General features: G+C 35.6%; 1 protein-coding gene across 1 annotated transcript; it reads right to left on the bottom strand.

Moving 5' to 3' along the window:
- Positions 1 to 14988: 14988 nt before the first annotated feature.
- Positions 14989 to 18034, bottom strand: LOC136233977 (uncharacterized). Its single transcript, XM_066023717.1, has 7 exons — positions 17846 to 18034; positions 17559 to 17615; positions 17231 to 17317; positions 16839 to 16931; positions 16464 to 16539; positions 16131 to 16365; positions 14989 to 15323 (listed from the first exon to the last, which is right to left on the bottom strand). Exons 1-7 carry the CDS (start codon positions 17893 to 17895, stop codon positions 15214 to 15216), a joined length of 708 nt encoding a protein of 235 aa, XP_065879789.1. The 5' UTR covers positions 17896 to 18034; the 3' UTR covers positions 14989 to 15213.
- Between the last annotated feature and the right edge of the window lie 8425 nt (positions 18035 to 26459).

The following is a 26459-nucleotide window of genomic DNA, read 5'->3' as shown; positions in this document are numbered from 1 at the left end:
GGGTTATAATTGTTCTATTCACTTATTCCTAGCGTATGCGAAGAACATGTGCCCCACTTATTCCTCTTGATCCTGAAATTGAAGCAACTCGCAGACGAAGAAACGCAGTCAGGAGAATAAGAACAAGGCAAAGGCTGGCGGAACCAACTCAGCCTAGAATAGAACAACACCCTGAAGCTGAAAGGAAACCAGAGGAACCTCAACCAGAAAACCCGGAGAATAAGGAGGAACAACAAGGAGATAACATGGACGAAGAAGAACAACGTGGGATGAAGGAATACTCAAAGCCATCAACGGAAGGCCACTCATCCTGCATAGTAATTCCTGATGAAGGCAACAATCTCTTCGAAGTGAAGGCCTTCATGATTCAAATGCTCCAAATAGCTGTTCAGTTTGGAGGACTACCAAATGAAGACCCAAATTCTCACATCCAAGACTTCGTCACAATGTGCAATACATTCAGAACAAATCGAGGAGTATCAGACGATGTCATTCGACTCAAACTATTCCCTATTTCTCTGAGAAACAAAGCCAAATGCTGGATGAAAAACCTTCAACCAGGCTCCATAAGCACTTGGGATGCTATGGAAAATGCCTTCCTCACCAAATATTTCCCACCTACGCAAGCCATCAAATTACGAAATGTCGTATCCCATTTTTCACAACAAGAAGATGAGTCTTTATCTGAAGCATGGGAACGATATAAAGATCTACTGCGGAAAGTTACAAATCACAAAATTCCCATGTGGATGCAAATCCAAACTTTTTATCATGGTCTTACTAACGTGCACAAGATGCAACTTAAATCAGTAGCAAATGGGGATCTTGAAGAACTTGAGCCAGAAGCACTATATGAACTGATCGAGAGACTGGTCAACACCAATTACAAATGGCATTCCTTCAGGGAGGACAGAAGAAGGGAAACTGATTCACCATGTTGGAGTTTAGTGTCCTAAATACAATTGTTTTAGGATATAAATATTAATGAATAAATTGTTTATTTAGTCATTTGTTTAATCAGATATATAGCATTAAAATGTAACTATATATAAAGGCACAAATCTTTCATAAAGAAAGTAACCCTAAGTTTATTTAAGTAGTTATAAAGTGTTCATACAAGCATGAAGTGAGACTGTACTTTATAATAGACCAATAGACTTAAAGTAAACCCAAGTCAAGTAATATGTTATATGGGTTGGCATATTACTGTTGAGACTTGCATGTAACAGTGTTTTCTATCAAGACAGAAAGCTGATCTCATAAGCTTTAGATATTCAGATATCTAGACAGTTACATGGATCCGGTGAAGGAGTTCATTAGGATTGGGACCCAACTTTAGATAACAGAATGGATTGATTTATCTAATGTATCAACGGTTCATCTCATTGGTATTAGTAGGTATAACTAATCCTCAGACTCAAATATTCGTTAATTAGTGATTCTGGATTATGGAGTCTGATACTTTGATTCTGTGCGAGCACGATCCAACATGTGAGAGCCTGGGGTGTGTGAGAGCAGGGTTGGGTATCACACAAAGTAATTGTAGAATAGTTAATGTCAGATTGAGCATTCGTCACTCCTGATAAGTGGGAGATATATCCAAATGGCCACTTGTGGTGAATTGACTGAAATCCTTGCAAGGTGATAGAGTTAAGAGTAGAAATGAACATTTCACTTAACTTATCTTTTCAGAGTGAATTCAACTTGTACAAGTAAAACCGGACTCTTCGTTATATGTAATCTTGACACGTTCCATGGTTATAAGGAATTGACCGACAGGATATAGTTGATGAATGATCGTATTATACTGTACCTAATACAGAAAGGTTAATGTCAGTTATCAACCTAACTTCTTAATTGCTCTGGGGGAATATCATAGGTTCTTCTAGTAACAGCTCGCGACGGTATTCCGTTATATATATGTTGGAATTAATCATGATGAATAATTTCAAAGGATATATACGGCTAGTGGCAATAAAGAACCTAATAGGTCGCATATGGGACTTGGAATCGGAGGACAAAAATGTAATTAGTGAGACACTATATATATGGGCCGAAATTTGGAGATTAATTAGGGATAAATTAATTTGATTAATAATTATAATTTGATTATGGTTATGAATTAAATTAAAGGATTATCTGATAATATTAATTAAAAGTTTTTATGTGATTGAAACTCTAATTAATTATCTCTAACATTAATTAATTATTAATTTGATTAATAATAATTATCTAGATATAATTAGTTATTATTTAGATAATAGTAAAGTATTTATTTAATTATCTAATTAGGAATCCTATTCCGAATAAGATTCCAATTAATTAATTACCTAACACAACTGTGATTACGGTTTTGAGAAGTCTATAAATAGACTCCCTAATCCCATATTTCGCCCAACACACATACAAGGGGCAAGAGGAACCGTTCCGAAATCGTCTCGGCTAATTACAATCTTTCTTACTCTCTCTTTGATCTCGTATCGATTTCTGTTAGAGGCAATCATTGCGATTGCTATTATTAAGGTTGATTACTGATTAATTATTCTTTTCTGTGTTGTTTTCTTTTGTTGTTCGTGATACACGGATTAAGAGTTGTGGGCACTTCGTTTGCAACTGTAGATAGTTCTTCAGAAAAGGTATTTAATTCTATCCCTCTTTATATGAAATAACAATTAACAGATCTTGGAAAAGGAAAATAGATAAAATAGTTAAAATTTTATTATTCCGTTGCGCCTAGGCTTGTCTATTTTCCTTCACACCAGTAGTGGAAGAAGTGTCCAAACTCGCTGCCCAAGTAGATCTCCTGAGCAGACAACTTACATGGCTAAACGCAGCTCCAGTCAACAATATGCAAGTGGTTCAATGCGATTTCTGTGAAGGAAATCACCGATCAGCCGATTGTTTGTGCATCCAACCGAGTCCAAATCAAGAACAATGTGATTATGCAGGAACGAGTCAAAGGCCACTAAATCCTTATTCCAACACCTACAATCCTGCCTGGAGAAATCATCCCAATTTCGGCTGGAGCCAGCAACCAGATAAACAACCAAGTCAACCGTACCAGAGCAATAAGAACAACCATAATGGGTACCAGACAAACAACCAGCCTAGAGAAGACAAGAAATTGGAAGATATGTTAATGCAGTTCATGCAGCAAACACAAAATTCTTTCAAGAACATGGAAACACAGATCCATCAGCTCACCAACATAGTCATACCAAAGAACAAGGGAGTCCTCCCGAGCAAAACAGAGGTAAACCCCAAGGAGGAAGTCCAAGCTATCATGCTGAGAAGTGGCATAGAACTACCGGATCGAGCAGTGAAATCACTCCCTATAACCTCTAAAAAGTAGCAGCACACAGCATAATAGAATACAACTGAAGAAGCCAAGGAACAACCCATGACCCCGAGAACAACCTTGGAAATCAGGACGAACCTGCATACCTGCCACGAATCCCGTATCCAGAAAGGCTTAAACATCAGCAAATGGACAAGCAATTCAAGAAATTCCTAGAAGTGTTCAAGAAGCTGCACATCAACATTCCGTTTGCTGAAGCATTGGCCCAAATGCCCATGTATATGAAATTCCTGAAGGAACTACTTCAGAACAAGAAAAAGCTGGAGAACGTAGCAATGGTGCAACTGAATAGAGACTATTCGTCCATCTTGCAGAACAAGCAACCTCTTCCGTAGAAATTAAAGGATCCAGGGAGTTTTTCTAGTCCATGTTCCATTGGAAATCTTAATATTGATAATGCTTTATGTGACTTAGGTGCAAGCATAGACCTGATGCCTTATTCAATTTACAAACAGCTAGGATTAGGGGAACCCCAACCTACCAGAATGTCTATTCAATTAGCTAATAGGACAATCAGGTACCCAATGGGGATCATAGAAGATGTCCTTGTCAAGGTTGATAAATTCATTTTACCCGTGGATTTTATCATCATAGACATGAACGAAGATGTACATGTACCAATCATTCTATGGAGACCTTTCTTAGCCACTAGCAAGGCCCTAATTGACGTCCAAAATGAAAAATTAATTCTAAAAATCCATGATCAAAAAGTAGTGTTCAAGATGAATGAAGCTATGAAACATCCCCCCACCTAGTGATGATGCCTGCTATTTCATGGATTCTATTGATGAACAAATCTTTTTGCAAGACCAACTGAACTCTGAAAAAGAGAATGAAGAACTGTTCGAAGATGAAATAGTGGCTCATCCAGTCATGTTTGCAAACCGGCGGTCGCTCTTTGAACCTCTTAACAATCCACCAACAACTGCCATGAAACCATCCATAGAAGAACCACCCTTGCTCGAATTCAAGCCTCTCCTATCTCACCTAGAATACGCATTCCTGAATCCCCCAGACAAACTGCCTATTATCATCTCCTCCAAACTAAAGCTAGCAAAAAGACCAATCATTAACCATACTCCGCCATAACAAGGAGGCCTTAGCATGAAAGATCTCCGATATCAAGGGAATCATCCCAGGAGTATGCGTCCACCGCATACTGATGGAGGAAGTTCACAAAGCCTCAGCACAACCAGAAAAATGGTTAAACCCAAACATGAAGGAGGTGGTGAAAGCAAAAGTGATTAAATTACTGGATGCAGGAATAATCTATCCCATATCAGACAGCGTGTGGACGAGTCCGGTGCAAGTTGTTCCCAAGAAGGGAGGCATGACGGTTATAACGAATGAGAGGAATGTATTGATCCCAACCAGAACAGTCACAGGTTGGAGAGTATGCATAGACTATCGAAAACTGAATGAAGCAACAAGGAAGGATCACTTCCCTCTGCCCTTCATCGATCAAATGTTGGAGAGATTGTCAATGTAAGCATTCTATTGTTTTCTTGATGGCTACTCAAGATACAACCAGATCGCAATACACCCGCTTAATCAGGAAAAGACCATGTTCACCTGCCCATTCGACACCTACGCATTCGAAGAATGATGTTCGAATTATGCAACGCTCCAGCTACATTTCAGAGATGCATAATGGCCATCTTTCATGATATGATCCAGAGAACAGTTGAAATCTTCATGGATGAATTCTCTGTGTATGGGGAAACATTCACAAGCTGTCTGAACAACCTGGAGGCTATTCTGAAACGCTATAAGGAAACCAATCTTGTTCTTAATTGGGAGAAATGCCACTTCATGGTGAACAAGGATTAGAGGTTGATCGTGCAAAATTAGAAGTCGTTGAAAGGTTGCATGTTCCCCCTTCAGTCGAGGACGTGTGTAGCTTCTTGGGACATGCTGGTTTCTACCGAAGGTTTATAAAGGACTTCTCCAAAATTGCACTGCCGCTATCTGCCTTACTTCATAAGGATGCAGAATTCAAGATCATAGAAAAGTGTATTCAAGCGTTCGAACAATTAAAGAACAGGTTGATGGAGGCACCTATCCTTATTGCACCCAACTGGGGGCTGCCATTTGAGATGATGTGTGATGCAAGCGATACTTGTATTGGAGCTGTTCTGGGACAGTGAATTGACAAACACTTTAAGCCTATATATTATGCAAGTAAAACTCTCACTGAAACCCAGCAGAACTATACTATAACCGAGAAAGAACTACTTGCCATTGTATACGCTTTCGATAAATTTTGATCTTACCTTGTTCTTGCCAAAGTCATTGTTTTAATTGATCACTCCGCACTGAAGTACCTCATCTCAAGACAAGATGCTAAACCACGGTTGATCAGATGGATTTTATTGCTTCAAGAATTCGACTTGGAAATTCGGGATAAAAAGGGCGCGGAGAACCTTACAGTAGATCACTTGCCCAGATTGGATATGAACAAGCAGGAGGAACAACTTGACATCAGGGAAACTTTTCCCAACGAACAATTGTGTAGCATTCAGATCAAAAACACTCCATGGTTTGCAGATATAGCGAACTACCTTGTCCAAAGGATCATTACTCATCAACTGACCTACAATCAAAGAAAGAAGTTATTCTCAGATGTGAAATACTACCTATGGGAGGAACCATTCTTATTCAGAATTTATGCAGATCAGATAGTCAGGAGATGTGTATCACAAGAAGAAGGAATGCTCATCCTTAACCACTGCAACAATAGGGAAGCAGGAGGACACTTCGCTGCAACAGCTGCAAAGGTGTTGGAGGCTGGCTTTTACTGGCCAACATTGTTCAAGGATGCTCACAGGTTTGTCACATCATGTGACGAGTGCCAAAGAACATGTAACATCTCTTCAAGGAATGCCATGCCATTACAGAACATTATGGTACGTGTTCAATGCCAAGCCAAATTTGGGGGAAGTTTGCCCATTCTACTGTCTTATGCGAAATTTTTGACATTTGGGGAATTGATTTCATGGGACCATTCCCAAACTACTACGGGAACAAGTACATTTTAGTGGCTGCAGATTATGTGAGTAAATGGGTGGAAGCCGTAGCTAGCCCCACGAATGATGCCCAAGTTGTTATCAAATTCTTGAAACAACTGTTCTCATGATTTAGGGTACCTAGAGCAGTCATAACTGACCAAGGAACCCACTTTTGTAATTCACAATTCGAAAGACTCCTAGGAAAGTACAGTGTCACTCATAGGATAGCCACTCCATACCATCCGCAAACAAGCGGACATGTAGAAATTTCGAACAGGGAAATAAAACGCATCCTAGAGAAGACCGTAGGTTGTTCTTGCAAAGACTGGGTGAACAAGTTGGATAACGCCCTTTGGGCCTACCGAACAGCTTTCAAAACAACAATAGGTATGTCACCTTACAGGCTCCTCTTTGGTAAGTGATGCGCCTCTGTAGAAGGCTCACTAAGGGATAAGTGTACCCCGTCGTTATCAAGTAATAAAATCTGGAAAGTCCAGTTATCGAATCCACATGATTTATTTCTGCAAGTATCGAGCTACTTGGTCTCAGGTGTTATCTAGGCTATGGGGGGTTTGAATTGGTTTTGATTAAGTTAACCTACTCCTAATTAAGTTACTTCTACTCCTATCTAAGTTATTCTACTCCTAATTGATCTTTTACCAATGTAATTGCCTGAAGGGACATGAGGTGATACGATAATAATGAGAATAGATTGTTTAGACAACGGAATTAAAACCCAATCTAAGTCACTTGTGTTCAAGGCGATTAACCCTACCTATCCTTCTGAGGTCCCTAGTTCATGATTCCCTTGTAAGGCCGAAACTAGCTCTAAGGCTCAGCAATTTGGGCTTAATCTTATATAGGGTCGTCAATCCTATAGGCACTGACTAGGTCAGATTCAGCTCGCAATATGTGCCAACTTAATTTTGGGATTATCGAATGAGTTAATCCAATCAGACAAAGCGTAAGACAAAGATTTAAGCAATAAAACAATTGAATGAACAAAACTATAACATATATTAAAGATGAAAAGTATTGTCATGAAGATACAATAAGCCTAGGATTCATAACATGGATCAGAGGCTAGACAGAATATAAAAGAAGAAAAATCCCTTTCAGGGAACCTGTCTACCAATGCAGGCATCTTCCTAGGACTTAAGGATGGAACTTGAGCAATCCTCGATGGACGGAGCTTCGGAGGTGTCTTCAACGGAGGTTGAAGGAGATGGAGGAGGTGGAGAGGATTTCTCAAGGTGGAAGCTAGGGTTTTTACAAAGATAGAAGATATCCAATTTACAATTGCGAAATCCTATTTACAGACGCGGTTCGGGCCCTCTTTCTCACCTAATTCGTATCCTTTTGCAGGTGGGAAGTCGTGGGGTCGATCATGGCTTTGTGGGACTGGGAATCAGTCTTTTGACTGATTCTCGCAGGGCAGCTCACCGAGCTGGGCGAGCTAGCTCGACGAGCTGGCCTATGAAGGCCAGTTCGCCCGAGCAGGCCCTTGAGAGCCAGCTCGGCGAGCTGGCCCCTTAAAGGCCTTCTCGACGGGCTGGCTGTGCCAGCTCGCCGATCTGGCCCCAAAAAGGCCATTTCGATGAGCGTGAATGCCCAGAATTCCTTGCGCGATTGCTAGATGTCCCGAAACGCAACTTTCACCCGAACTCGTTCCTGTTTTAGCCTGCACATGCACGAAAACTCCAAATAACATTAGTTCTGAGGCTAAATTGACCCGCCAATCGCTCATTTTGAGTAAACACTCCATTTGGTGCGACTTTTGGCAAATCAATTAGCTATAAAAGGTAATGGAAATTTAACGTACGTGCCAATTTGGCCATATTTGCCTAAAATAACTAGAAAACGATCCTAAACAACGAAAAGTAAATAGAATATATACAATTTCTAACTAACTCACACAAAAGCATATAAATGCGAGAATTGCTCGCTTATTCATAAAATCACGCTAAAAACCGTCCTAAAACCGTACCCAAAGATAGGGTTTTTTGACCCCTATCAGTAAGTCATGTCATCTGCTCGTAGAATTAGAACACAAAGCCCCGTGGGCTCTGAAATTTCTAAACTTTGACGGACGAGCTGTAGGAGATCATATGAAGCTGCAGTTAGATGAGATGGATGAATTCCGTTTGTTTTCATATGAAAATGCTCTCATGTACAAAGAGAAAACCAAACTTTGGCATGACCGACACATCTAGACAAAGACATTTGTACCAGGCCGAAGGGTGTTGCTTTACAATTCCCGTCTCAAACTGTTCCCCGATAAACTCAAGTCTCGGTGGTCCGGTCCTTTCACAGTCACTCAAGTGTTCCCTCATGGAGCAATTGAAATTTCCAATTCGGCACAGGAAAGGTTCAAGGTAAATGGGCAAAGGCTAAAGCCCTATCTAACCCAGAGAACAACCATACGGAGAATTTCCGTATACTGGAGACTCACTGAACAAGCAGTCTCACTAGTGTCCTCTCCAAACACCAATTGGAGAACAATCAAGTGAGGAATTGAGCCAATCTAAGCCATTTTTTTCTTTAGAGGACCTTCTTGAACAAAGAGTTCATGACTTGTTTTGGATGCATGTTCAGATCTTAGGAAAGGAACTCGATACCAGCATGATTTGGGCATTAGGATATTCCCCGACCAGCATACATAACCACCATTTTCTCCACACCATTAGAACAACCACATTGAGCCAGACTCTTTCCTTGACTAAACCTTATGAAACACCACCAAAAGCCATCATTATTACCCCAAAAGAACCCTTTGAAGACTGCCAAACCCGCAGTAAAAAGATTTTGAGCCAAGAAAATCATCGTTATCCGAATTCTGTTGTGAATTAAACAAGGATTAAAAGGCAAGCCAAGGAGAAAAATCATCAAAACCCTTGTCAAAAGCATCCAACAGAACAAGTAAACAAACATGGGAATCGCACATTCTTAATCTTGCTCAAAAGTTTAATTAAAAAGTTTGGCAGTCCTTGTTAACCACAAATCACCTTTCACTACACACCCAACCACCCTAGCCCCATTACAACCTGCAAAAGTCCCAATGAGGGTATAGATTCCTGTACAAAGCGTCGAACAGACCGATTCTCAAGTCCAAAGAACACACCTGTTCTTGAATTGGTTGCATGAGGGAAAAAGTAAACACACTAAACACCTCCCCTGGACTTTATGATCAAGCTGCAACTTGAACATGTTCGAAATTCAGAACTCAATGAAACATAATGTAAAAGAAGTAAAGATGCGAACAATGGTAGTTGGAAACAAGCAAGTTCTTTTTGATCATATATTATCTCCTGTTCCTGCAAATATTTCTAGCTATTCTAACCTACATGGAGTTCAGTTTTGATGTAAGAAGGCAACATCTCTACAGAAACATTGCTTGAGGACAAGCAATACATTGTTTTGGGGGTATTTTGATAAGTGAAAAATGTGTATACTATTCTTGGCAACTTTGGGCATAAAAAGAACGATAATACAACATATTGTTCTCATAATAATGCATTTTTTTACAGATTGTTTATGACAAAGTAGCTACCTGTTCGGTAGCAGAATCCACACGGTGAACAAGCAGGAGAGAAGTGTTGAAAGGGCAGAACAAGGGCGAGAATAAGAACCCGCGGGTGCAACTTGTATCCAAACGTTTGTAGATCAATCATCCCTAAAATCATTAAGACCTTTCCTGAAGAAGAGTTAATGCTGGAGGCAGAACAACCATCCCTCACAGAAGAAATGATAAAGCATGGGCTAACTGCTATGTTGCAGACTGTTCCTGACTGTCAGAATAGTCTGTCAGACCATATCTTCCTTATTTCATTTTATCTTGAACAATTATTTCTAGGACAATTTCGGGCTATTTAAGGAGCCCTCATTTTGTGTGTTGATCATTCAGATTCTTGGATCTGAACCTTAGCTTTGTAATTTTGTTTTATGTGTTTGAATGAATTGTTGTTTTCCTCATTATAATTTTGTCTTGCCTCATTCAATCATGAGTGAGTAATTCATTAAACAGGTATGCAGCGGAGCAGAAACAGGTAAAAGGGCAGGTTAACTTCCCTCCAAACTCATTAATTATACTTGGTATGGCTGTTCAATGAGTAATTAATGCTAAATAGGATTAGCTAACTTGTTTCTTAGCAGAGCAACTACGAGGAGACTCTCTTTGCAAAGCTGAACTTTCATTGAGCACATTTAATTATGAAACGGAGACATAATTAATTAAATGTTAAAGATTTTAGTTGTTCCAATTAAATGCTTTCCTGTTCTTAAAGCTTAAAGATATATCGATTTCAAGGAGACTTATTTTGATTGTTTTTAAAGAATGTTGGGAACAAGGGACACTTGACTCAACTGGTTTTCGTGAAAGATACTTTAAGGCAAAGTTGTTTCTACTTAATGAACAAGGAGTGGAGTTCCTGCTCTATGTCATTTCTGTGTATGTTTTGTTCCTTTCACATCTGAAGTTAAATTCATTTTCTTTGCTTGCTTTAATATCTCGTCGTGTCAAACTACACCACAACTCAACTTAAGCGATTGGTTACTCATAAAACTTGGCTATACTCATCTTTATAAGTGTTTGGGTGTGCTTCTTCTATCCTCATGGTGACGATATCTTACGTATCACTTTATTACGTGTACCTAGTGCACTTGCTAGTGTTCACATTTTAGGACAACAATAGTATATATGATAACAGAGATAATGTAAACTCATCCATTCCCTTTACTCCTACGATGTCAACTAAGCTAAAAGGCTTCTAAAACACTTCTTGTAAATTCTCTGTTTCCACTATTATATATTGTATATGAGAAGAGTTTATTAGGATTTGAAAATAAAAGAGATTGTTGGGATGGGCTAGGGGGCCAATTGAGATCTTGAGGGAGACAAAGCTATATACGCATCATACTAATATGAACTTTTGGGCGGACTACGGGTACATGCCCCCCAGCCATAGCATCGGTCCGCACATGCCCTTTGATCTTTGTAGGATATGAGGATCAAAAGTGGCAATTCCTCTATGTTCACAATTGCACTAAAAAGCTCGTTGTACCTTGAATCGTTCTTCTGGCTCGGTAGGATGTAATCTATATCACGAGATGAGAAGTTGAAATGCGAACACCCTCCATATTCCCACATACATAAGAGATTCAACTAGATCTGTTGGTTATTAGTCGTTCATCGCTTCGACTCATCCAAAGTGCAAGCCATCCAAGATTGGCAACCTTCGAGCAAAGTGTTTTAGCTATGCTCATTCATTGGCCTTGTGAACTACTACCGGTGATTCATCAAGGGGTACTCAGACATTGCCTCCCTACTCACCAACTTGCTAAAAACTTGGCATTAGTTAGGAAAATGCGAAGAGGCTTTCGAACAGCTTAAACAAGTTGTTTTGGCACAATCGATCATGGCATTACTCGGCTATTCAAAGTCATTCAAAGTGGACAGTAACGCTTCAGGATTTGCAATTAGAGGTGTCCTAATGCAAGACCGTCAGTATATAGCTTATTAGAGTCGTAAGCTGAAATGACACAGAAAAGCGCTACATGATACAAGAAAAAGAAATGACTATCATAATCCATTTCCTAAGAACCTAGTGTCATTATGACCAATTATGTAGCTACTAGTTATTTCCAAACTCTGAAGAAGCTTAGTCCAAACAAGCATGTTGGCAATACTTTTTGGTAGAAATTGACTTTCGACTAGAGTACAAGCCTAGCAACACGAATGTCGTTGCCAATGCTCTAAGCATAAAGGTTGAACTTGCTTCCATCACAACTAGTCAACCTCAAAGCAACCTCCTTGGGAAAATTAAGGAAGTTATGAAGCAAGACTTGTCGCTAGCAATCTGGTAAAGCTAGCAAATGAAGAAAAGAAACAGATTTTGGGAGATCGATGACGTTTTCTATAAAATCAGCAAAAACTCTATATGCCAAAGTGGCAGGCCTTGAGGCAACAAATTCTTAAGGAATTCCACGATTCCAAGTGGGTTGGACACCCAAGTTTGGCACGCACTCTTGCTCTTGTCCAAAATTCATATTATTGGCCGAAGATACAAAATGACATGGAAGCGTAGGTAAGAACATGCCTCTTATGCCAGCATGACAAAGTCGAGCAGCAACACCCGGATGGACTGCTTGAACCGCTACCCATTGTCGAATGACCTTGGGAGAGTAATTCAATGGTTTTAATCGTTGCACTACCAAAATCAGAAGGATGCGGGAGTATTATGGCAGTCGTCGATCGATGAAGTTGATGGAGCTACCCGCTTGTTTTTCAAATATACGGTGAAGTTGTGGGGACTACTGAGAAACATCATTAGTGATCAAGATCCCCACTTTACTGGAAGATTTTTGCATGAGCTATTTAAACTCTTGTTGATGAATTTGAACCGTTAATGAGATGCTCAATGTGAATGGTTTAATCTAAAAAAGATGATCAAAGACTCGATCCTTAAAATCACGAAAGTTCAAGGTTTAAATACGTTCAAGGTTTAAATATGGGTTTAGCCATCCTAAAAGTGAATGGATTTTGATACACAAATATGACATCAAAAGCTACAGTTTCAGAAGATAAAGTGTATTGATTTGTTGCACAATTCTGTGTTACTTTATATCTGAAATTGATCATGTTTGTTTTGGATTTAAATGTTAGATGATTTTCTGTACAACAATCTATAGGTTTCATCGAGAATCAAGCAAGGAAAATTATTTCGAGTTCAGGATTCAAAAAGAAAAATGAAACCTTTTTTTACCATGTGACCTCCACGTGATTTCACTTAAAAGTTACATGTTGACGTTCACTGTTATGGTCACTGTTACAGAAAAGCGCTACATGGTACAAGAAAAAGAAATGACTTCCATAATCCATTTCCTAAGAACCTAGTGTCATTATGACCGACTATGTAGCTACTAGTTATTTCCAAACTCTGAAGAAGCTCAGTCCAAACAAGCATGTTGGCAAGACTTTTTGGAAGAAATTGACTTTCGACTGGAGTACAAGCCTAGCAACGTGAATGTCGTTGCCAATGCTCTAAGCAGAAAGGTTGAACTTGCTTCCAGCACAACTAGTCAGCCTCAAAGCAACCTCCTTGGAAAAATTAAGGAAGTTATAAAGCAAGACTTGTCGCTAGCAATCTGGTAAAGCTAGCAAATGAAGAAAAGACATAGATTTTGGGAGATCGATGACGTTTTCTATAAAATCAGCAAAAACTCTATGTGCCAAAGTGGCAGGCCTTGAAGCAACAAATTCTTAAGGAATTTCACAATTCCAAGTAGGTTGGACACCCAAGTTTGGCACGCACTATTGCTCTTGTCCAAAATTCATATTATTGGCCGAAGATGCAAGATGACATGGAAGTGTAGGTAAGAACATGCCTCTTATGCCAACATGACAAAGTCGAGCATCAACACTCGGATGGACTGCTTGAACCTCTACCCATTGTCGAATGACCTTGGGGGAGTAATTCAATGGTTTTAATCGTTGCACTACCAAAATCAGAAGGATGCAAGAGTATTATGGTAGTCGTCAATCGGTTCAACAAGTATGCCACACTGCAAAGTTGATGGAGCTGACCGCTTGTTTTTCAAATATATGGTGAAGTTGTAGGGACTGCTCAGAAGCTCAGAAACATCATCAGTGATCAAGATCCCCACTTTGCTGGAAGATTTTTGCATGAGCTATTTAAACTCTTGTGGATGAATTTGAACCCTTAATAAGGTGCTCAATGTAAAGGGTTTAATAAAAAAAAGGCCTAATAAACCCCCTGAACTTGTCTAAATGTTGCAACTGCCCACCTCAACTTTCAATTGTAACAACTTACCCCTTAAACTTGTCCAATTGTAAAACATAACCCCAAATTGGGAATTTTTTTATCCCGTATTTGAAGCAACCATAAAAAAAGTTTCCCCGGATTCGTATCACGCCAAAGATCTGATTATCATACTCCACGAGCGTTGCAGATTTTATATTTCACGTGTTTCTTCAATTGCAGTCCACGTCAGCAATTTGTAGTTGTGCTTTACAATTGGACAAGTTTAAGGGGTAAGTTGTTACAATTGGACAAGTTTGAGAGGTAAGTTGTTACAATTGAAAGTTGGAGGGAGCAGTTGCAACATTTGGACAAGTTTAGAGGGTTATTTGTGTATTAAGCAAAAAAAAAAAAAATTCAAAGACTCAATCCTTAAAATCGCGAAAGTTCAAGTTCAAGGTTTAAATACGTTCAAGGTTTAAATATGAGTTTAACCATCCTAAAAGTGAATGGATTTTGATACACAAATATGACATCAAAAGCTACAGTTATCTTTTAAATACGTTCAATTTAAATATGGGTTTAACCATCCTAAAAATGAATGGATTTTGATACACAAATATGACATCAAAAGCTACAATTTCAGAAGATAAAGTGTATCGATTTGTTGCACAATTCTTTGTTACTTTATATCTGAAATTGATCGAGTTTATTTTGGATTTAAATGTTAAGGAAAATTATTTCGAGTTAAGGATTCAAAAATAAAAATGGAACCTTTTTTTACCATGTGACCGCCACATGATTTCACTTAAAAAGTTACATGTTGACGTTCACTGTTATAGTCACCACGTCAATTTTCTGATGATAGAGGTTGTCGGACATGTCTTTGCAATCAATACAATACTTGTTGAATTTTATTTGTGCAAATTACTGCACAAATATAAGTAAAAAACACTTATATTCTAGTGTTTGGAGTATAAAAAAAAAACTTGTAAGAGAAATACAAGTTAAGTTCGTCAGATGTCACGGTTTCGAGTGATGTTTCTAATCTTGCTCCGGCCTAGAGATACCAGTCAGGATGCCGAATTGATTAAAAAACCCATTCATCCACTACCTCCCATGGCAGACGACCAGCATGATATCCAACGGCAGGATGAAATTTCTGAACAGGCGGGCAAAATATGCACTCATGGTTGAATCCTGCAGTAATTGCATACACAATGTTAAAACTTTAACATTCCAAGCCTTTCATCCATTGGTCTGAAAGGCGGCACATGAGGCCCTAAAGCCTAGGCTCGCCTAAGCGACACAAGATGCACCAAAACAAAATAACATATAAAATTATAAATAACAACACTTACATTTCTAAAATAACACAAATAGTCAAATAACAACAATCTTAATCATAAAAATGATAAAATGCATGAGATAAATTCTAATTAACTACTAAAACATAATTATAATTCATATTCATAATAAAATTTAAATCTAAAGACCAAAGTTCAACATCAACTAAACACTGTTTTTTATTTTTTATTCTGAAAGAAATAAACACTAAGTTAATAACTAATAGTCTAATAATACTTTTCCTCACGCAAGTTTAAACTATTTAGTCTATAATCAATGGCGGAGAAGCTGGAAAGTGTTTTGGTTTTCAGTCCTTTAGAATTGCAGCTCATCTCTACAATTGCGCTAGGCACATCACACTCAAGGCGCGTGCCTGGCTGACATCGCCCGCCTCAGACACAGAGAGGCGCTGACCCCTGAGCCTTGCCTGAGGTGAGCCTTTGAGTTTAGAATTATTCTGTTTTTAATTAAACATAAACAAATGCAAAAATTGGTATGAGGACACCAATTTGCACTAGTGGCAAATGCCTCCAGGCTAGGGAATTTAAACGAATATAAAGACACAGCAATTTGTATCAATGGCAAAAGATTATGTATGGAAATCCAGCAGAATTCATATATTAAACAAAACAAATGCAGCAAAGGATATATGCACATTACCAGGATAATCACTAGGCTCGTATGTAGAACAGTAAGTGGCATGAAATTTCGCTGTTCTATCATCTTGCAACATTTCAGCGAAGAAGTGTTTTGGAGATGCATCACTATTGCAGTCAACATTCTTCGGTTTAGCAATGAAGCTAACATGACACCATACTTCACTACTCTTAGCTCCATCGAGAAATAATCTCGAACGTTTTGAATACAAGGCTTCTACGAGTTCAAACTCAGCACCCTAACCAACAAAGTTAAGATTAGAAATGATGCATATCATAAGTTGTTAAAACAAACATAATAGAGAGCAAATGGGGTATCAATATCTAAGATGCAAACCTGGTGGCTCTTCTCATAAAACTCCAAAGCAATTTTTGCATTTTGAAGTTTTATAGCCTTGGAAATATTGAGCACCCTGTTTTCCCCAAATCATTAAAAATTAGTATTATAGTCATAGTAAAAGCTGAACAGATGCTAGCAATAACTAAAAAATATATTTATCATATAAAATGCAACTTAGGATTTGTTTGATACCACACAAGTCATAAGTTCTTCTTTTCTGTACCGCTTGTGTATGCAAAAGCACATAAAACAGATGAATATTGCCAATGCACAAGATAACATATCAAGTAATTTGTTCAACATATGAGGTAGATTGAAAATCCAAATCAAAGCAACCAGTGAAGCATTTAATTGTAAATTAGAGAACCTTACGTTCGGATAGCACTCATCCAAGGTCCCTTAGGATGCAGTGGGTGAGAGCGTCTGCTTATCTTTCTTCGGGAAGCATCAGTTCGACTATGCACCCTACAATTGCAGAACAAACCAGATGAAAAGCACAACATAATGCTGAAGCTTTTCAGAACACAGCAATATAGAAGAGAACCCCAAACCCCACAGCCTATACAAGCTAAAACTCACAAAAAATAACAAGGTCTACTTGACATGAATTCATGAAACCTTTTGTAGCAACCTTTCACAAGGTTATCAATCAATAATATCAACTGATCAAGACTTCATCTATTATCAGACTATGGTATTTGATTCACCGATAATCCATACCCTAACAATCAGTGAAGTAACTAATTGTAAATTAGAAACTTTACCTAGAGGCATGCTTCTTCTTGACTCTCTTATGCTTGACTTGGTGACTCTCCGAGCTTCGGTCGGAGGCATCAACTCCACTCTTCACCCTTCATATGCAGAACAAACCAAGTGAAAAGTGCATACTAAATAAACATGTGATATGAAAGTCTACATCACATTACTTTTTGCAGGAATATTTCACAGACTCGTCAATCAATATAATCTATCAACTGATCATGATTTGGTTTGTTCTCAAACCATGGTATTTGACTCGCTACTTGGCTCAATCACAAATGTTTGAAAGCCTAACAATCGGTGAAGCAATTAATTATGAAATAGAAACTTTACCTAGAGGCACGCTCCTTCTTGACTCTCTTATGCTTGTCATCAGTACCTCTTCGCACCCTTTAATCGGAGAAAAACTAAATGAAAATCGCGATAAACATGTAATGAGAAGAAAACATCAAACCCTAGCTAAAATTCGCGACATGAATTGATGAAAGCTTTTGGACTAAATTTTCACAATGGAATCATCAATCAATATTAATAACTAATCAGACATGAAATTTGATTCGCCAAAAATCCAAAACCCCTAACAATCAGTGAAGCAATTAATTATAAATAAGAAACTTTACCTAGAGACATGCTTCTCCTTGACGCGGTGACGCTCGGAGTCTTTAGCCATCGAGGAATCAATTCGTCTTTGCACCCTTCAATTGCAACTGAAAAGCCACAAATTTTAGCTATGAACATGCGATTAATGAAAGCTTTTCAGAACACAAATATATAACTCCATAACGGTTTCGGTCCCTAACGCCGACACTCGAAACGCTATTCTATTCTCCGTAGCCTAATCTGACACCTGTAACAAAGGTGTAACTTTCTATTTTGCCCTCACACTATTTCGTCAGGAGCAATTTTGCCCCTAAACTCCCATAAACTTTCTAAATTAATCCAATTATACCCCTTTTTAACAGTCCACTTCAGTTGACTGTTTAGGATGTTAAATAATATGCCACGTAAACCTTCAAAAATGCCAACACAGCACGTTAGAGTAGGGTTTAATAGCCAACCTATAACGGTGAGTCTAGTGAATTTTACATTTTGTTGACACTGTCAATTCAACTTTAACTAACTCCTCAAAATGATTATATGAAAATGTCCAATTCAGAACGATATTTAACATGAAATTATATTTTTTAGGTAAATTTTAAAAAAAACTCATGTGGTTTCGCTTTTTTTTTGCAGAAAAATGACTGTAGTTTTTTTCTTTTCAAATACTGGACTGTGGTTTATTCCGTTACACTATTTACAGATATGGTGAAGATGTCTTTTATTTGCTGACGTGGTAAAAGGCAAATATGGGTTTTTTAAAAAATTGGGGTAAATTTAAAAAAAAAAACCATGTGGTTTCACTTTTTTTTTTTTTGCAGAAAATGATTGTGGTTTTTTTTTCTTTTCAAATACAGGACTGTGGTTTATTTCGTTACACTATTTATGAATTTGGTGAAGATCTCGTTTATTTGCTGACGTGGTTGAAGAGCAAATATGAGTTTTTAAAAAAATTGACCAATGGATTTTTTATAACTATTTTGGGTCTACAATATTGACCAATGGATTTTTATAACTATTTTGTGGTTACAATATTGACTATAAAATCTCACATGAGCGCAAATCTCACATGGTTGTTCAAGGCCTTTTATAGTCAATTTTTAAAAAAATTCATATTTGCCCTTCAGACACGTCAGCAAATAAACGGCATCTTCACCAAATCTGAAAATAGTGTAACAGAATAAACCACAATCCTGTATTTGAAAAGAAAAAAAAATCACAGTCCTTTTTCTGCAAAAAAGTGGAACCATAGGTTTTTTAAAAAAAAATTTACCCCAAATTTTTTAAAAACTCATATTTGCCATTCGTCACGTCAGCAAATAAACGGCATCTTCACCAAATCCGTAAATAGTGTAACGAAATAAACCACATTCCTGTATTTGAAAGAAAAAACCACAGTCCTTTTTCTGCAAAAAAAAAAAGTGAAACCACAGGGGTTTTTTTTTTTAATTTACCCTATTTTTTATTTTGCAATATCACTTTTTTTTTGAAACCTTTTCTCTCTAAAAATTTAGTGACTCTCCTAAACAAACAACATCTAAATGACTTTAAAACGAAACTTTTCCAGAATTTAAGTTCCTTAAAATATCATTAACTCTTCGATTATTTTATTTTGAGACTGTCAACGGTCGTTTCGAAGTGTTAAGTGGCCACGGGTATTAAAAAAATATAAAGTTTAGTGGTCATACCACTAAAAATTGAAGTTTAGTAGCTAAAATGTTGAAATGGATAAAGTTAAGTGATCATGGATGTAATTTACCCAAAAACCGAGAACATCTCCAAAAGGCTCTTAGTGATTTAAGAGACTAAGATATATCGTCTCCAACAATACTTCTTATATTCACTCTTTATTTATTATTTTTATAATTAAAATTATTATTATATTTACCAATAGTGAAAGGAGAGAGACTCTCTAATAATAAATTTTTAATAAAAAAAATAAAGTTAGGAAGCACTAAGAGGTGAAAAGAGACTATCTATTAATAGAGAGTATGGAAATGTTCTTAGGGGGCATTTGGTTCACAAGAGGTAAGGGAAAAGAAATCAAGAAAAGTAAACTAAATGAAATGAAATGAATAACCATTAATTCCCCTATGTGTTTGGATATGTTTAAGAAAGGGAATGAAGTAAAGGGAATCCAAAGGGAATGGAGTAAAGAGAATCCAATTCCATAGAGGGCATGGGGTAATGGCTTAACCTAAAGTGGGGTAATAGCTTAACCTAAAGTGGGTAAAGGGAATGAGTTTTTTTTGTAAACAAACAAGAACAAAGGGAATGAAACCCTCTCATTTCCATTCTCATTCATGAAGACCCCAAACTAAACGCCCCCTTAGTGATTTGAAAAGCCACTAAGAGGCTGTTGGAACTCATTTTTAATTATCCATCCTTAAATTTTAACTTAAGAGTCAAAGTAAGAGGCTCTTGGAAATGCACTGAATCATTTGATTTTAAATTAACGATAACTAAGCATTATTTGTTGAAGTCTCAAAACACGCAAAAAAAAAACACGTAACAAAAAAAAAGGCTTAATGTATATTTATACTTTTAAATTTAGCAAATTTTACCTATTAGCATCCTGAACATTTAAAATAATTTATCACATACATATAGTTGGCTTTAAAAACCTATCACACACATATAGTTGGCTCATTTAGATCTTTTACACACAAAATCGTTGATCTGTCATGTTTGACATATGAGGTAACATGTGCGTGTTATAGAAAAAAATAAAAGTGCATGAGTTCATTCTGTATGCCACTCATCTGTCAAAGATGACATATCAACGATTTTATGTACCAGAGGTCCAAATGAGTCAACTATAGATTGTGATAGGTTTTCCAAACCAACTATAGGTTTGTAATAGGTTTTTAAAGTCAACTATAAATATGTGATAAGTTATTTTAAAATTTTAGGATGTCAAAAGACAACATTTACTAAGTTTAAGGGTGTAAATATGTATTAAAAAAAATAAGAGGTTTCTCTTTTATTAAAATTAAAAACTGTAACTTTCTCTCTCTTTCTCTCTTATCTCATTCTATTTAGGGAAATTTACAAAACTAACCCAATAAGAGATTGGTTTATATTTTTGGACTTATTTCAACACATACTACCAAACTATACACTTACAATACATGTTTTTCAAGAATACCCTTAATATATATAACTAATAATACGATAGAAAATCACAATTCAAGCTTCATCTTTTTATTTTCTCAAAGTTCGGTTGATTTTAAATACATAATAATCAAAATGCAATTGATAATTATATTAATTGAAATTAATTTGAAGTTAATTCTAAGTTAGCCGAAATTTTCAATTTTACAATTCATAATTTTACTATGTAATTCATAAATTGCGAAATAATTTAACGTAGTTTTCTTAACCCTGACAACCTTAAACGAATAAACTAAATCTCATATCCTAAATTGACAATCGTTATATGACCTCCAAAAAACCGGACTTACACCAAAATGAGTAACAGGTACCGATATAGTATTAGACCAGACTGTTATGTATCCCAATTTAGAAACCGATATGAGATTTACAGACGGAATCAACCTTCGCCGGCAATATATGGAGAGATAACTCACACCTAGTCTCAGAAACAGCTTTTACCTTAATCAAATCCTTAAACAAAATCACTTTCCCTCTCAACTTAGAACTCGTAGTAAAATTCACCAATCCAGAAAAAAAATCTCTGCTAAAATTCTTATTCTCAAGCAACAATTTATCAGCAAAAATCGTTACAGACATATCTACATCATGTGTTTTCCGAGCTTCAACTGTGCCCGCCGCAATCGGAGCTTCCCCGACGACAATTTCCTCGTAATTAATATAAGCCGTCGTGTTTTCGTATCGAAATCCCCCGTAGTTCTTGTTGTTGATCGTTAACCCCATACCTAATGTGACATTTAATAAAAACTCCGGCCAGTATTCTAACCGGAATCCGTCTAAAGTTGCTGATCGGGTTAAAATTGATGGTTCTTTTGGTTTGAAGAGTGTGAAGTAGAGGATGATGAAAAGGAGAACTAGGAGGATTATGACAATGGCGGTGACGGCACAGCAGATTTTCAGAGGGCGGTAAGGGGTGGTGGTTTGGGGATTTGGGGATTGATTCTCCATTGTTGAGTGATTTTTGAGAATTCTCTGGTTATTGAAATGATGATGATGATGATTAAGTAGGAGTTTTGTTGGATTATGGAAGTTAATTAGGTTTAGATTGGGGATTATTTCAATGTTGGATTGATGGTAATTGACGTTGGACTTTTTTGTTCTTTATGAATGAGATGAAAATTGCAATGATAGTCTGGAGTAGATTTCATTTTGTAACAAAAATATACCTAAGTAAACGATAATTTAGTATATTTTATGGATTAATGACATATGAAAATTTAATATATTTTACCGATTAATGACAGATGAATATGAGTTTTTGATGAGTAAATTATATTAAGAGTAAATAATTTATTAGTCTATGAGTTTGTGCATATTACACTAGTTAATCCATCTGTTTTTAAAAACACACTATAACATCCCTAAGTTTTGACAAAACTAACTAATTAGGTGTAAGACTATACAGTGACCGAGGTCGTGTCGCATGGCTTTCCGAGGGTCCTTTGTGAGCTTGGGCCTTCGGGTTGCGTCCTTGTAGGGGGGTCGGTCCTTGGAAACACTCCAATGATTAAGACAGTTAGTAGTTATAGGCGAGGTGCACAAAGAATATAATCAAGGTGTTAGGGTTCAAGAACGTACCATTGAGGAGGGTCTGGATGTGTTTTTATAGGCCTCTGCTTATTGGCCGTGTGGGCTTCGGTTTAGCCATTGGGCCTTTGGAGGTTGGACTGGACCTAATGGGCCAGATTCACATACCTAATCACTAACTACTTAGCCCTTCATTCATAAATTATATAAAAAATGACAAGTTTGCCCTTCTATCACTAAATAACTTTCATCCATATTTAATTAAATTGTATCGAATTTTATTCGATAAAATTGTATCAATAATTAAAATTGTTTTAATAAATGATTATACATAAAATGATAAATTTATCAATCTACCATAAATTAGTTTAGTGTTTCATAATATTCGATAAAACAATATATTAAAAAATCAATTTAGTATTTAACTATTTTTTTCTAAGCCAATTAATAGTGAGTTGATTGGTAAAAGACATCAAGTCGCTTAAATTAAAGATTTTGAGTTCGAGTCTGAGTATACGTAAAAAAAATTAATTGCAAGAGAATCCTCCTAAAGAATGTCTAACGAATCTTGAACCGAGCAATTAGATAAATTATATAAAAACATATTTTTGTACTAAAATAGTGTGTAATAAAATTAATTAGAAATTTTTCATAAATTTTAATTTTACTCATTAGGTTAAAAAAACATTAATAACTATTTAACTTATATTTCATTTAACCCATTATTATTTAGTAAATTAGAAACTTAATAATGCATGTATAACAATTACCACATAAAATAGATATTATATAAACGATATATTTAAATTATAATACTAAATTATTATAAAATTGATTATGTATTTTTAATTAAAAATACATTATAATATAATTTTATTACTAATATTACTTTGGGTAATTAATTTATTAGTCCCTATATTTTGACAAAACACATTGTTTAGTCCCTGTGTTTTCAAAAACACATGGTAAGGTCTCTAACCTTTTTCTTAGTGAACTGTTTAGTCCTTCCGTCTGTTTGTTAGATTTTTTTACCGTTTATGACTTCAGAAATGACTAAATTACCCTTTACTATTTACCTTCAAACTTTAGAAGAGGAAATCCAATTTAGAAGAAGAAGCTATTTGTATGGAGAACAAGAAAAAGAAAAGATCCAATGCTTACGAATTTGAACGATTAAGAAGAAAATCAAGAAGAAGAACACTCAAAGTTGATTTCAGATGCATTAGAGTTTAAAGGAAATGAAAAGAAGAACGCAAATCCAAATTGACTAACAAAATCTTCGTGAGAGTCTAATGGCAGGGACTAAACAGTTCACTGAGAAAAATGTTAGGGACTAAACAGTTCATTTAGAAAAAGGTTAGGGACTTTATCATGTGTTTTTTAAAATACAGGGACTAAACAATGTGTTTTGTCAAAATATAGGGACTAATAAATTAATTACCCTATTACTTTTTATTCTTGAATTAATATAATAAATAAAATTAGATAAAACTTAATTAAACATATAAGAAAGTTAATTAGTCCTTTCCTGTTTCTACTAAAAAAAAGAAAGTTAATTAGTGGTAGAAGGACAAATTTGTTATTTTCTATAAAATTTATAGATGGAGGGACTAAGTAGTTAGTTTTATCAAAACTCAGGGATGTTATATTGTGTTTCGAAAAACAGAGGGACTAACTAGTATAATATGCACAAATCCAGGGACTAATAAATTATTTACCCTTATATTAATAATATCTGAATTTTATCCCAATTCACATCTTGATATCTCGATTTTATTTTTTCCTAAAACCAAAACTCAAGTAAAGGTAACTGGATAATTTAGTACATTTGACCGATCGACGCGAGTTTGACCATTTTGAATTAAAAATTGAGATCCACCATACATTCAATTAATATAAAATTGTAATATTAAATTACCGAGTCATCTTTACTTGAGATGTATTTTTTAGACAAAATAAAATTTAAATACCAAAGCGTGAATTAGAAATTCAGATACCATTGGTGTAATTTACTCGTCAAACTCGTATTGACCGGTAAAATATACTAAATTGTTCGATCATCATTACTTAAGTTATATTTTTGAGACAAAATGAAATCTAGGTATTAAAGTGTGAACTAAGATAAAGTTTAGGTATCATTGGTGTAATCAACTCAATGTTTGATGCATGAAGTTATTCTATGTGCGTGTTTAAAAGTTTATCTATGGGTATGTTTAGATGGAGGTATTTTAAAATAAGTGTTGAGTAAAGCATTTGATAAAACTGAAAATTAAGTGCTGAAAAAATAAATACTGAATTTTAAATGTTGAATATTATAAGTACTGAAAATATTAAATGATGTAACTGTTTATCTTAAGATATTAAGTTAAATATTTTGATTTATCAAAATAAGTGATTTTTTAAACTTAATTGACTAATTTAATGTTGGAGAAATAACCGTTATCAAACACACTTAAATTATAAATGTTTAACATTTTAATTTAAGTGATTAAGTGGTTATCAAACAAAGTCTCAACGTAATTAAGTAACTTTGTTTGTTTTGAGGATAACGTACCAAAATAGGTCTAAGTTTTTTTAGGAAAGTAACAATATGAGCTCCACGTACAAAATAGTACCAATGTAGACTAAACATTTTAAAAAATAGTACAAATTTAGATATCGATAACGAAATGTGACATGTCATTCATATTACTCTTTTAAGTTTTTATTTTTTCTCCTTATACAATTAACAGGACTTAACGAAGTAATATGAATGACGTGTCATGTTCCGTTATCATCAGACTAATAACAAACAGCAAACCGTAATAACAAATAGCAAACAGTAAGTAAAACAGGTCCCGAGTTAGGGAATTCTTATTTGGCTAATTGACTTAAAGAAGACAGGTGTTATTGTTCTTGTTAAGTAAACATTCAACAAATAATTTATTTATTTTGATTCACATAATAAAAAACGACAATGTCATTAATTAATTAATTGAATATTATATGATTTAATGGAGAATAATGATATCTTATTTTGTTTTTTTCTTTCTCTTGATTTTTAACATAACTTCATCAGCTAGAAGTCAACTTTAAATTATATAAAATAGATAAGCTAAAAAAAATTATTGTTTGAATCGATATTAATTTTATTTGTAACCCTCATTTATATAATTGAGAGTCTAATATTAATAAATTGGGTCAATCATCATTGATAGAGCTGATTTCTTTTCATTTCATATCATATGTACGTCATGTTATAAATAAATAATAATAAAATATGTGTATTATACATGGTATGTGTAGATATCATATTTTTTGAATTATTATAATGTATTCCAAATATTGGACAAAAAAAAACATTAAAATATTTTTTTGAGTTTGAAAATATTTAAATTTTAATCTTAAATTACAAAACTACACTCTTACTTTTTTTTTTTTTTACCAACTCATATAGGATACTCCTTCCTCTTTCTCCTTCACCATATTCATCATACTACGATCGTCCAAGACATCTTGTAGACCAGTTTGTTTAAGTTTCAACTTGTTGTCATCAATTTCCTTGGTGTTTTGGAGTATCTTCTCTTTCGGGTTTCTACTATTTAGTTGACTTCCTTCTTACTCCTTCTCAGTGGTGGAACTAGGACCCCGGATGACTCGGGATTTAAACATATCAGTAAAAAAAAAATTAAAAACGTCAAAAAAAATCGAAATTAACTGTGCGGTTGACGGTAAATTTTCAAAGTCTAGCCCGTTAGGGCTGGACAAAAAAAATTTAGCCTCCAACACATTAAAACTGTAAAAATGTTATCATTTTTTTTAAACTAGTATTGAACTAATAGAAAATTAAACATGTTTACTTTTTTTTAATGGTAAAGACATAATAAAAATGAATATTAAATATGTCTACTTTTTTTTAATGGTAAAGACATATTAAAAATGAATTCAAAAGTGTTA

The sequence above is a fragment of the Euphorbia lathyris genome, chromosome 6 (genome assembly GCF_963576675.1).
Source record: "Euphorbia lathyris chromosome 6, ddEupLath1.1, whole genome shotgun sequence".
Lineage (NCBI taxonomy): Eukaryota > Viridiplantae > Streptophyta > Magnoliopsida > Malpighiales > Euphorbiaceae > Euphorbia > Euphorbia lathyris.
This window is presented reverse-complemented; position numbering and strand designations above follow the sequence as displayed.